Source organism: Sander lucioperca, chromosome 18 (assembly GCF_008315115.2).
Source record: "Sander lucioperca isolate FBNREF2018 chromosome 18, SLUC_FBN_1.2, whole genome shotgun sequence".
Lineage (NCBI taxonomy): Eukaryota > Metazoa > Chordata > Actinopteri > Perciformes > Percidae > Sander > Sander lucioperca.
The window spans coordinates 10,186,097-10,199,804 of NC_050190.1; the positions used below are offsets into that span (position 1 = coordinate 10,186,097).

At 40.6% G+C, this 13,708-nt stretch overlaps 2 protein-coding genes across 10 annotated transcripts in view; one reads left to right on the top strand and one right to left on the bottom strand.

Moving 5' to 3' along the window:
• cnksr1 (connector enhancer of kinase suppressor of Ras 1) overlaps nucleotides 1-11,662 on the bottom strand; it is a 31,293-nt gene extending 19,631 nt beyond the window's left edge. For 7 of the 8 annotated variants that reach the window (XM_035994972.1, XM_035994975.1, XM_035994974.1 and 4 more), the window contains exons 1-4: nucleotides 11,425-11,662; nucleotides 9,956-10,113; nucleotides 4,674-4,876; nucleotides 4,135-4,219 (exon numbers count right to left, since the gene is read on the bottom strand). In XM_035994972.1, the coding sequence (XP_035850865.1) occupies nucleotides 4,135-4,219; nucleotides 4,674-4,876; nucleotides 9,956-10,113; nucleotides 11,425-11,476 (498 nt within the window). In that variant the 5' untranslated portion in view covers nucleotides 11,477-11,662. Of the gene's footprint in view, nucleotides 1-1,639; nucleotides 1,818-4,134; nucleotides 4,220-4,673; nucleotides 4,877-9,955; nucleotides 10,114-11,424 lie in introns of those variants that run through there. The other variant, XM_035994976.1, reaches the window with a different exon arrangement.
• rps6ka1 (ribosomal protein S6 kinase a, polypeptide 1) overlaps nucleotides 11,381-13,708 on the top strand; it is a 52,994-nt gene continuing 50,666 nt past the window's right edge. Inside the window, exon 1 of one of the 2 annotated variants that reach the window (XM_031281576.2) lies at nucleotides 11,381-11,618. In XM_031281576.2, the coding sequence (XP_031137436.1) occupies nucleotides 11,475-11,618 (144 nt within the window). In that variant the 5' untranslated portion in view covers nucleotides 11,381-11,474. The remainder of the gene's footprint in view (nucleotides 11,619-13,708) is intronic. The other variant, XM_035994978.1, reaches the window with a different exon arrangement.

Here is a 13,708-nt window from a genome sequence, read left to right on the forward strand (position 1 = left end):
CTCAACCCATGTGGTAACTTGGCTCTAACCCTGACGAATTCTAGTTGTTCCTGTGATTCCTTGCTGATACCTTGTCCTGTGTTCTCACTCTAGTTTCCGCTCAGTCCTGCTGCATCTCCACGGCGTCTGCATGCTCCAGTCTCACCTGCCAGCCTCCGTCTTCACTTCAGGAACCCACCAGTGATCTCGCCTCAGCCGGTCTCCTCTCGTGCTCCGAAACTGCCCGGACCAGTCTGGAGCTTCCCGGTTTAGGAACCATCGTCTGTCTCCTTGAGTACCTGTTGCTCTAATAAACCTTTTAAGACTATTACAGTGTCTGTGTGATATCTCTGCGTTCTGGGCCAAGACAAAACTTTAACAGTCCCCTTGAAATTCTCTGATTATTTCCCCCATCCTAAGCTTTAAACAAGTCCTCCAACAGCAGAGAGGTTGATTATTGCTTATAAAGCAACAATAGATCAGTTTTTTATTATATTATGATATCTTTCCGATCAAAGAAAAGCATTAAATCTGTGGTTCCCAACCTTTTTGGTCTAAGGTACTGTTGGATGAACACACATACCCCGTTTTCGATTCCCATTGTATGTTCCAACACTTATGTAAATTGTATAAAAGTGGACACTGTTCATTTTACAATGGAACTGTCAATGTTAAGGTCGGTTTTGGTCAGCAATCATACTGATACTAGCCTATTAGGCTACTACTACTCAATGTTTGAACCATTTATTCATTAACGTTACTTTTAGCTAATTATTATAACCGTTTCGTCATTACATTTAGCTAATCAATGAACTGTTAAGTCATTATGTTTGGCTACCTGTTTAAACTACTGTGCTCGCTTGCTAACTAGTTTTCACACACACACTTACATAATTGCAGCATGTAGTGTTCAGCTGACTTAATGTGTGTTCATCCGGGGTATGTGTGTTCATCCAACAGTACCTTAGACCAAAAAGGTTGGGAACCACAGATTTAATGCTTTTCTTTGATCGGAAAGATATCATAATATAATAAAAAGCTGATCTATTGTTGCTTTATAAGCAATAATCAACCTCTCTGCTGTTGGAGGACTTGTTTAAAGCTTAGGATGGGGGAAATAATCAGAGAATTTCAAGGGGACTGTACTAAAAAATTAACCATGCAAATTAAAAGAGGCCTCACCTATGTGAGCTGTCAGAAGTGAATGACTTTATCTTAAGAGAACTCCAATGTTGAGAGGAGTGGTAAAAGGCAAAGAAAAGAACATGGACAGGGTTGTAAGATTGTGATGGACAGATAAGGAGCAGGTGTAAAAGAGATCTAACCTAGTCTCTTTTAACCAAATCATAATTTCTATTTTCTCAAATTAGTTGAGCTACTCTCCAATCTTTTCACATACCCCCTGGCAACTGCAGACAAGAACCGCTGACTGGGAATAACTGCAATATATAACCAAAATGTCACCTTTTAAACTAAAACAGTCACAGATTTGTCTCAGTAGCTCCCAGTCCTTCAAATGTATCAAAATAAAGTAAAATCACTTGTATTATTGTATATTTTCAGGTAAAGGTTCTTATGTCAAAGACACTTTCAAAAGTTAGATTTTGCAACAGAAATGTTCTCCTTTTCTTTTTATAGAATCACCATTAAACTCACATACCTTCATGTAATTTTTTTTGCTCTCATATCCAAGTTCACAGTTCACAGAGCCTTCCTTTTTTCTCCCTGTCTCTCTCTCCTGGACTTTGCTTGCTGCTCGGCTGGTTCAAAGCAGACTGAGGGTGTGTGTTCTGCGAAACTCTGACTTGACAACTCCACTGTGGGATCCAAAAAACCCCAGCTGACTACTGACCTTGATCAGCCTCAGGGTGCGAGAACACACACAGTCACACAGGAAATAACAGTCCTTTCTTTGGTATGAAAGATGTGGTGTAGCTTCTGTGGAAGCAGTTCCCCAGAAAAGAACGTCCTCCACGGTCATGGCCTCCTGACACAACGTCAAAAACTGTCACAGGTGGGGAATGACACAAGCCTCCATTCGCCAGGAGCACATTTTAAGAAACCGTGACCATGCTAGTCTGTATGTGTGTGCATGATGTGTACACTGCTGATAAATTAAGGACGCACACATGATACAGTTGTATAGTACACGCTACAAGTGTTCTTCTGCAAAGCCTGTAGCTGCAGGTTTATAATGCTTTGATGGCAGCGGAACTGACATGATATGAACTGTCATTTTCTCTTGTCTGTTAAACAGGTGTGAGGGCTTTTCAGCTTTCCAAAACTGACCTTTTACTGTAGCTCACCAGCCAAGGTAAGTACACAGCACCTGCCAGAACAGGTAATACACATGTTTTATAGATATGAAATGACCCTATCCATTTCCAGTGTGATTTTTGAATGGAATTAGCTACTGTCGGGTAATTTAAAACTTGTATGAATTTACATGACCCAGAAGTCACTGGACAGAATGTTCTCGCTACAATACTTCTTTGTGGACAATCATTTCTACCTTTCAAACAACTGCACACACAAACACACGTGTGCACCAAAGTTCAAAAACAGGAATTGAGCAAACAATAGCCAGACATTACCAAACGATGATCGACCTCTGAGAGGGACCGACGACAAAAGCAACTGAGGGTTTCAACTTATTAATCACTCTCGAAGTGCCAGGCCGACAATTGATGAATGAAAACAGTCAGCAGGCCCAAATCTGATTCACTCAGTAGTGACAAAAACATTCGATCAGAGTCAACAAGCTCAATAACTCTCTAAATTCATACTTCCTTCCTTCTGCTCTATAATAATAAAGGTGCTGTAACTGTACACCAACACAAAGACTGCAACTCTTATTTATCACAGGCTAAATCTAGTTCAGACCAACCTTGTGTGGTGAGTATACTGTAGATCTCAGATGATCTCTCACATTACAGTATTATCAATCCCTTAAAGTCTACACAATGCTTTTCAACTTTAAATTATAACCAACAAGCAAAACAATACACTTAATAGTGTGTATACATGTAGGCTTGTGCCATTTTAAGCAGTCTAGCAAAGTGCAAAAGCGGCAAAGGAAGCATCACCTTGTGGGGAATTATCCAATCAAAGATGTGAACTGTACCTGTCGTGCTGGGCAGGCGTCCAAAGCTGGCTAAAGAGAGCTATATATAAACTCCTCTAAATACCCACAGCTTCTCAGCACCTCTGACTGCCTCCTTGCCTCTCTCTAATTATCTCTCATTCTGTTGCTATCTCTGCAGCTCCCTCTTCTTTTTGTCTTCTTCTCTGCTTTACTTCTGTCTTCTGCCCTTTTATCTCTAATGTCACTACAGCGTTCTTTCGAGTTAATAGTCTCTCTCTGCCTGTCGCTCTCTGCTGTTCATTCAGTGCGACGGGCACTCCACTAGGAGTCAGAAGTCATTTAACAGTCGGTGCAATCCCTCTTTCAGTCTCCTCCTTCTTTCTCTGCCTTCTCCTTTACTCCCGCTCTGACCCTCCCTCCCTCCCTCCCTCCCCTAGGCACTCCAACAAATCCAGGCCTGTCCGTTCTACTACCTGTGAACACTTTTTACCCTTATCCAGTTATGAATATTCCTTCTCTTCCCATTTCTTTCACACATGTCATACTACCCTGATGGAGTAAACACAAACAGAATCCAGCCCTCCTCTTTGGTAAACCTTTTACCCTAAGCTTCTTCAAGGTGCAGCTGCCTCCAAATATGCCAGGAATGTAAAGATAAAGAATTCATTACTCAAGCTAAGCCGAGGAGCAGGGAGTCAGTTTGTGCTTCTGTTTTTCTTGCTGCTTTTTAGGGCTTGATTTAAAAAAGAAATCACACAACAGGTTGTAGTTCCTCTTTGGAAGTTTAGTGTGCTTGACAATACCATTAGAAACACGGTTATTTATGTGTTGTTCCTCTTAAGATAAAACACCTCATGTTTTCATGAGCAGTGAGGTGTAATAAACCAGCCATTCAGTTTGCATAAAGAGAGACACTTTTTTTTTTTTTTTTGCTGCAAAATTTGAAAAAAAGCAATTTGATGGACAAATGGACAAATATAACACATACATGTTTTATAAGTATAAAATATAATTATGAGTAACACATGATTTGTATGCATTTAACTGCTTAAAACCATAAATGGACCAACCTTGTGGACAATGTCTCCTAGCTCTCTGCAGTAGGTGAATATGTTCTTGCTGGCAGTGTATCCACTGAGCTGGGAAAACTGATACCTGGCAAAACAGGGATTATATTTCAAATAAGTCTGGCTAGAGACTGGGATGATTTACTGCAAGCAAGTGCAATGATTTAATTTCACACTGGTAATTAAAAGGAACAAAGACAAATTAAGGATCTTAGAAAGTCACACAAAGAGAGAAAGAAACAGAGCAAACACAGAGGGATAAACATTTAAGGAATAGGTATCAGGTTTCTTAACAGGGGACAACAGGTAAACAGCCCGTTAATGCATACCCCAAAAAATATCCCAGACCAAGGCTATGCCTCTAAATGATTTGAACCCACAGTCATCCTTTTTACATAAAACCTACAGCAACAAAATCTGCAGCCACTACTATTTGTATAAGAGATAGCAGAGAACATTTTCTGAGTAAAAAATAACTGCAGAATAAAATAGAATTTCGAGTACTGTATATATAACGGTTAGATAACTTCCTCTTTACAGACCTGTTGAGTAAAGAGAAGAGTCCTTTGGCAGAGGCGATGAGCTCCACTACAATCTGCAGAACACCAGCAGGCAGCTTGCTGGTGCTGTGTCCATCGTAGCTGTTGAGGCGCCAGCGGCCCTGGATGCCCATCTGGAGGGTGTGGGCAACGGCACGCAGCTTCTCTGTCAAACTGCGCAGGTTCTCACCACCTATACCATAAGTCTGGAAAACCCACACACACACACCAAATACACACAATAGTGATGGGTTAAAGGTCTATTCGACTCCTGAAAAACTCCACAATGTTATACATAATCTGTGATGTTTAATGCATTACTTCCCCTCTTCCAACACTTCACAGAATGCAGGGTTCCAGTGTTTAAGACACATTTCATATACTGTGATTGCAACATACCTGGTTCATTCTGGTTGGGGACCTATAGTGTGTCGTGTCAATCTCCCTCTCTCTCTCTCCCCTCATTTCCTATCACATCTCTACTGTCCATTTTTGAATAAAGTCATGGAACAAAACTGCTTAAAAAACACTTCACAGAATGTCATTTCAACATAACTGTGGGTTCTGCAACCGGGTAGGGACTGAAATGTATATAAATTAAGAGCAAGAGAGCACTTTTTTCTTGTTACTACAGAGTGGAAGCTGAGTGAAATACTGTGTTTCATGGTGTAAAGCATTCTGGACCACTGTTGGTGTTGTTTCCTCTTCTGAGATGAGTTTATTCTTTTTTGAGGAATGTAAAAATTGTGCATGTTGAAATAAGTAACTGCTGGTCTGATGGTCAGACATCAAAGTTCGACATTTACTACCAATGCTGATAGGTGATAAAAGTTTCTGCTAGCGAGCTATATTACAAGTGACGTGGAGTTAGACATTTGGCTAAAATCCTCTATCACAGTATATGTAATTTTATATCAGCATGTTACGGAGCCCCCCTGGTCCCACTTTGTCAAAAAAATTAATTATAACTATCTCGTGGCCTCAAGATACTATCTCGTGGCCTCAAGATAGTATCTCGTGGCCTCAAGATAAGTGTATATAAAAGGAGAATGCACAATGGAGCAGCTTTTCTCCCCAAAAAATGAAACACTTCAATAATTAATGAACCAGTCTGCACACTCCACTATAGGCTAACTTAAAATCAGAATCAGAAATACTTTATTGATCTTTATTGACGCTATTGATAACCCGGGGGACAATTCTTGTGTCACAGTTGATCACATCAAGACATTTAAAGGAATATAAATAATAATAGAAGTTGGTAAATAAACAAGTATATACATGTAAAAAGTATATAGGCTATAAAATATGAAGAAGAATTATAAAGGACTATGGATATGCAGCCTACAAGATTTCTTCTGGTGTCAAGCGCCCGGCCCCGCCACGGGACAGTGGCAGGTGGGGAGTTTGACTGGGGCGGTACACCTGTCAAACGGTAACGCAGGTGTCCTAAGGCGAGCTCTTCTCATTTGGAAAAAAATCCCACCGAAGCACCCTTCGATTTACCCCAGGGAAGGTGCACCATAAGCGGGCAGAGGTCTGTCACTTCCCCTACCCTTCTCCGGTACAAAAACTTGGAAGAAAATCCCACGAAGCACCCTTCAATTTACCCCAGGGAAGGTGCACCATAAGCGGGCAGAGGTCTGCCGCTTCCCCCTACCCTTCTCCGGTCCAAAAACTTGGAAGAAAATCCCACCAAAGCACCCTTCGATGTACCCCAGGGAAAGTGCACCATAAGCGGGCAGAGGTCTGACACTTCCCCCTAGCTGGTTCCCTCTGAAGTTTCCCTCAGGATAGCTGGCGCTCAGAGTCTCGCAGTTTTATCTGGTAAAGCGAATGATTAGAGGTCTTGGGGCCGAAACGATCTCAACCTATTCTCAAACATTAAATGGGTAAGAAGCCCGGCTCACTCTCCCAGCCACCTTCTGCACGATTTCGGAAACCCAGTTTTTGAAAACATAGGCCTCCAGAGAACTGCACCGAGGAGTCTCGGGGCAGTGAGACCGACCTCTGGAGACCACGGTCGGACACTTTTGACAGCTTTTACCGTAACGCAGCTGCGGTTCTGCAACACTTTCCACTGACTCACAAACGTGACCCGCCATCGGAGGGCCCCCACCGGCCGGCTTAATGCCGGTGTTCGGCGAGATAGTATCTTGAGGCCACGAGATACTATCTTGAGGCCACGAGATAGTATCTTGAGGCCACGAGATACTATCTTGAGGCCACGAGATAGTTATAATTAATGTTTTTGACAAAGTGGGACCAGGGGGGCTCTGTAGCATGTCAATATACACTCACCTTGAAGATTATTAGGAACACCTGTTCAATTTTTTGTTAATGCAATTATCTAATCAACCAATCACTTGGAAGCTGCTTCAATGCATTTAGGGGTGTTGTTCAGGTCTAGACAATCTCCTGAACTCCAAACTGAATGTCAGAATGGGAAAGAAAGGTGATCTAAGCAACTTTGAGCGTGGCATGGTTGTTGTTGCCAGACGGGCTGGTTTGAGTATTTTCCAATCTGCTCAGTTACTGGGATTTTCATGCACAACCATTTCTAGGGTTTACAAAGAATGGTCTGAAAAAGGAAAAACATCCAGTATGTGGCAGTCCTGTGGGCGAAAACGCCTTGGTGATGCTAGAGGTCAGAGGAGAATGGGCCGACTAATTCCAGCTGATAGAAGATCAACTTTGACTCAAATAACCACTCGTTACAACCGAGGTATGCAGCCAAGCATTTGTGAAGCAACAACATGAACAACCTTGAGGCGAATGGGCTACACCGGCAGAAGACCCCACCGGGTACCACTCATCTCCACTAAAAATAGGAAAATGAGGCTACAATTTGCACAACCTCACCAAAATTGGACTTTTCAAGATTGGAAAAATGTTGCCTGGTCTGATGAGTCTCGATTTCTGTTGAGACATTCAGATGATAGAGTCAGAATTTGGCGTAAACAGAATGAGAGCATGGATCCGTCATGCCTTGTTACCACTGGGCAGGCTGATGGTGGTGGTGTAATGGTGTGGGGAATGTTTTCTTGGCACACTTTAGGCCCCTTAGTACCAATTGGGCATTGTTTAAATGCCACAGCCTACCTGAGCATTGTTTCTGACCATGTCCATCACTTTATGACCACCATGTACCCATCCTCTGATGGCTACTTCCAGCAGGATAATGCACCATGTCACAAAGCTCAAATCATTTCAAATTGGTTTCTTGAACATGACAATGAGTTCACTGTACTAAAATGGCCCCCACAGTCACCGGATATCAACCCAATAGAACATCTTTGGGATGTGGTGGAACGGGAGCTTCGTGCCCTGGATGTGCATCCCACAAGTCTCCATCAACTGCAAGATGCTATCCTATCAATATGGGCCAACATTTCTAAAGAATGCTTCCAGCACCTTGTTGAATCAATGCCACGAAGAATTAAGGCAGTTCTGAAGGCGAAAGGGGGACAAACACGCGATTAGTAGGGTGTTCCTAATAATCTTCAAGGTGAGTGTATATATATATATATATATATATATATATATATATATATATATATATATGTATGTATGTATAGTAACTTTTTGTGAAATCTATTGAGAAACTAAGCAGAAAACATAAAGTAATCTCTGTTCAGCCAAAATCTGATAAATCAAGGTAAGACAAATACAACATTGCCACAAAACAATTGATATGCAACACTGCCCACAGCAGCCTAATACACCCAGAGATATTAGAAGGAACTATACCACATTATAAACAGTTTAGTATATACCCTATAATGTAATCATGAAGTGGATTCTTTGGCTCAATTTTCAAAAACAGGCTGCAGTTTTGTCGCGTTAAAGTGAGGGGGTCTAATATTTTGTCCACCACATATATATTGATGAGGCAAGGCGAAATCTCAGTATAATATATAATACAATACACATTAACCAAAGCTATAAAATCACATTACATATAATGTAAACAGAACAACACAGAGCTTCTCTCTCATACCGAACACCTCTCATCACAGTTTTCTGCCTAGCGGTGGGAGACGTGACTCTTCACAACCTCTGCAGAAGAAGCAGGTTATTAGTGTGACCCACTCGACATTGGTCAAGAGGTTTGGACCTGTCAGGCTTTATTGTTACACATCAACCAGCCGGAACAATCGACCAACATCGAGTGCCTATGAATGTTTCATGGCCTCGCCAACATTATTAATGTAGTTGTTAATTATGTAACTGTGAACTTGAATGTGTTTGGTCTGTTCCATGTGAGCGTCTGATGGTTGTTATTATGAATGAGCACACTGTTAGCACTTCACAGAGCATCAACACAGAGAGGAGGCTGAGAGGCATACACACACACATACAGTAAACAGTACATCTGTCTGTATATGGGTTTTCAATCTTGTCTTAATTTAAACAATTTCACACAAGTGCACTTATGTGAAGCTTTTGTTACGGGGAGACTTTATCCACACACTCATTCATACAGAATTTAGGTTAAACTGTTAATGACTATTAGTATTAGAGTTACATCAACAATTTGACAACAAGCGGTTTGAGCAGCCTACAGCTTTAGCCCCCCCCCACACACACACACACACACACACACACACACACACACCAACATGACCATTTAAGTATCCTTAAACTCCCTCCCAAAATTGGACAGGGAGGAAAATTAATTAGGCAGCAGAAGAAGAAAAAAGGATAGAGAATCAAAAAGGAGGCGAATGTGTTTTTTTAGCCGACTACAAACTTTCCCAAAAATTTGCATGTAAAGTATTCAGCGCAAGCTTTTTTAATTCTAAATCTGCTTTGGTTGCAGTTGAAGCATGAGAAGTCCTTTGATGTTAGCTAGAACAATAAAGTAACTATTTTACTATGATATGCTCTACTAGGGGGATTTGTGGGGGGAAAGTGAAGCACTGAACTCAAACTGACTGCATGTTGCTAAAGGCTCCGAGTGCACGAACAGGACTTTTATGGCAATAAGACCAGTTGTGTATTCTGGCTGGATTTGCAAAAGATTGTCCAACAACTGCTGGTTCCACTGTGCAAACAAGAGCATGATCTAAAAACAGTGTGATGGTGAAAAAAAAACCCACATCTGTGCTTTAATATCAGAACATACACGACACCACAGCAAGACAAGAAGAGGACTGCTCAGTAAATATCCAGAGGAACAGCTCTCCTCGCGCACAACACACAAGGCACACAGCCTTGGATACACAGAGCACTGCTATGGACACATACTGTACACAAACACATGATTCCGCTTTGTCCCTCACCAGAGAGCAGAGTTTCTCCACAGCCTCCAGTATGAGCTCCTGGTGTCCGATCTTATTTACTCCCAACTTTTCCAGGTCCTGAGAGGTCAGCTGGAGCAGATCGAGACCCGACAAATGCCACTCTGAGACCGGGTACTGATGCAGGGGGGCATCCAGGCCTGGAAACAGGACACAAAAGCACATACACTTAGGGGTTTACAACATGCAGTGCACAAGTATAAATGGAAACCCCATAGTCATAAAGTCACATGTGTGTACAGGCAGAGACATGCAGAGGGAGCATGGACTAACAGAGGCAGAAGATCAGTAGCTGCTGGTATTAAGTTAAGTATGAAGCATGGAAAAAAAGACTTAAGTAAAAATGTGTCTGTGAAACAAGTGATTTATAGAATTTACTTGCAAAATAGTTAATAAACTATATGATGATATTATGATACTGTATTTTCTCTTAACTGTGTAAGTTTTTGATATAATGACAACTTCAAAATAAAAGCCCAAGTGCTTTATGCAATGTCTTAGAAGTGTTATTACATGAAAAGCCAGTGGTGGAGGGAGTATTCAAATAATTTACTTAATTACAGTACAATGACTATACAGATAGTCATTGTACAGTACACATCCTACATTTACCATTTTACTTAAGTACAAGTATTAGCAACATAATGTGCTTAGTAGTAAAGTATCAGAAGTAAAAGTACTCATTATGCAGAATGGTCCCTGTCAGTTTATTATTATATTATTGGATCATTATTATTGATGTAGAAATATGTAAGTGGTGCTTTAATGTTGTAGTTGAGCCAAGGGGTATGGCCTACTGTTATTTGAAACTACTACTGATATTTTATTCTGTAACAATGGATCTTATATTATACACTGATCATGTGTTTTGCATGTAAAATCTTAATCTGCAATTATATAAAAACTTAATCTGTAATTATAGCTGTTGAATAAATGTAATGGATAAAAAGTACAATATTTATGCAAAGTGTAGCATACAATTAAAACCTCAAAAAAGGTACTTTAATTAACTACTAATTAATTAATTACTAACCTTTACTGTAGGCCGATATTTTTGTACCAGTAATACTTATGCATTTTCCCAGTACAACAGCATAACCGAGCATTACTTCACACACTTTACAGTGGAGTGGGGGGGTATACTCTCTGAATATGAATATGGGCTACAGAAGAACTCATTCAGCCCAGTGAACGCACCATGCCCTAAAAGAAAACAGACAATCATGTACACTGTTTCTGATAAAACCACCTGAGTTGCTGACAGTGGTCAGAACAACACTGTTGTGGCTTCTCTCTCTCAGCAGAGGCCACTTCCTCATTCCACCTCCACCTTTCACTTCCAAGAGGATTTGCGTGACGGTTCTATTTCTGACTTTACCGTCCGAGCCAAAGTACCAGTGAGGCGATCAAGGAGTGAAAAAAATAGAAACAACTCGCAATATGTTCCTCACCTTTGAGCCACTCGCCGACTCTCTCCTCGCTCCACGACGTTATAGGCTCCATGCTCGGAGTCCTGCTGCAGTCGCTCGTTCAGATTCAAGCCGTCCTGGCTGACTTCTACCTCTATGGGCTGCCTGAAGAAGGAAAAGTTGATCCTTATTCGGAGTCGGACGATGACGAATGGCACTCCCCCTCACAGGTACAGGTAAGAGTCCCCCTGCTGTTAGCCAATAGTACGGAACTGTCAGGCTCAAAGGAGCAAAGACCCCTCCCTCCCAACCACCACCCCCTCCTTACCTGGAGGAATAGTGCGTGTGTGAAATGTGCTGCAGCTTTAAGGCTTCATAACTTCCCTCATAGTTTTACTTTCATGTACAATCGCGTCATGCGCACGGAAAAGGCGTAGGGCCTATGATAATTTCACAGCAGTGTGTGGACTGTGGAGGCAAGTGGTGGACATAATAACAGCAACACCTGTACCTGTGTAATGCAGTACAATAACCATGTAATAATGCTAATTTAGTGACAGAAAGGTCCTCATCAACCCTGTGGTCATTCTCAAGTGTGAGGCTGCATTTGATTGCATTATAATGCAACTTATTTATAGGACAAAAAATATATATTATATGTAAAGATATTAAAACATATAGGACACAATTACGATCCCCTACAAAAAAATACACACACACTTTCTGATGCAATTTTTTAGTTCCCCTTCAAGTGCATGATTGTCACAAGACTTAAGGGGATAAATAACTTGTTTTCCAAACCAGCAGACATAATCCTCTTTTCCTAGTCCACTGGCTAGGCTGCTCTTGTGGGAATTGTCCGGAAATGTTTCCTATTTTATCCTTTGAACTGTGTTGACATCTGGGCTCTAATATTAAAAAAAACAGAAAACAAAACACTAGTGCCTGAACCGATCAATATTTTATTAATGTCCAATGTTTTGACAACATGAGTACATTTCTGCTTTGCTGAATTATATAAATTATTAATGATTATATCAAAAGAATGCTACTGAAGGAATTTATTCATGAAAAATTTACCCATAAAACACACACACACACACACACACACACACACACACACAGAAAAAGCCAAGCAATCACTGGCTTTGTGGTTCAAAGTTGTTATTATGTTGAATGATTACTTCCATAAAATTTAATATTATGTTTTTAATCTTAAAAATGACGGTGAGTCATAACAACAGTGTCCATCTAATGTGTGTAGTTAATCAGAATGCTACTTTTCAACACTTTTGAAGCAGTGTTTTCTCCATTCATGCTTACCATGAAATACCACATCAAGTCTAGCATCCTTAAGGATTTCTATGAATGTGAGCTACACTGGGAAATGATTGTTAATTCCTCATAGTATAAATCACACAACATCCCAACAAATCTGCAGTTGAATGTTTCCATTCAAGTAAAGGGCAACGCCAGATGAAAAGGCTGTATACGAAAGAGCTGCCCTCCGATATCTGGCACCCCCTGCTGTTATTCTCTTTGAACCAAGAGAAAGGGACAGAGGAAGGGGAAAAGTCACATTTATATGTGAGCCAGAAAGAAATAAAAAGGCATGATGTCCCCATGTGTGTGGTATATATGCGTTATGCCAATATTTTTAAATATTTAGAGAACATCTGTTGGGCTGCATACAAAAATCTAGTCTTGCAATTTGTCTTTGCAGAAGAATAGTTCATGTGAGATAGCCTCCTAGTTTATAGTTGCTTACAAGGTTTGACTTAAAGCATAATAGAACATTGCTGTTTGATACTGTTTATGCTTTACATCATTCACCAACAGTCATGGATAAGTGTATTTCAAAGTAAAAATCTAAACAGAAAAAAATGTATACTGAGTTGTGAAAAAGGGTTTTGGTTATTTTGAATTCTGATTGATTAACTATTGATCTTCTGTTGAGTCAAGATGCTCTCTGCTGAAAGGATAATAACTTGAATGTAAGACATCGGTCCACTAGTCTGACAAATAAAGGCTGGTCTTATAATGGAAAACCAACAGTTTGCAAAAATTCTAGCCCATTCTACTCCATCACTACAACGTGCTCGTGTCCAGTTTACTGCAGTGGTTTTATTCCAGTGATAGCAGCACGTTTGTGGACATTATTTATATAAGTTTAGGCTGCTCTTTTTCTCTCTTATTTTCCAGCCTGAACAACAACAAAAAACAGTCTGCTCATGTACTTATTAACTTTGAATGTTCCAAAACGTTTACAATGGCTTGTTCCATCTCTCATCTGAAATTCAATAACTCAATGATGTGTTACTGTAGC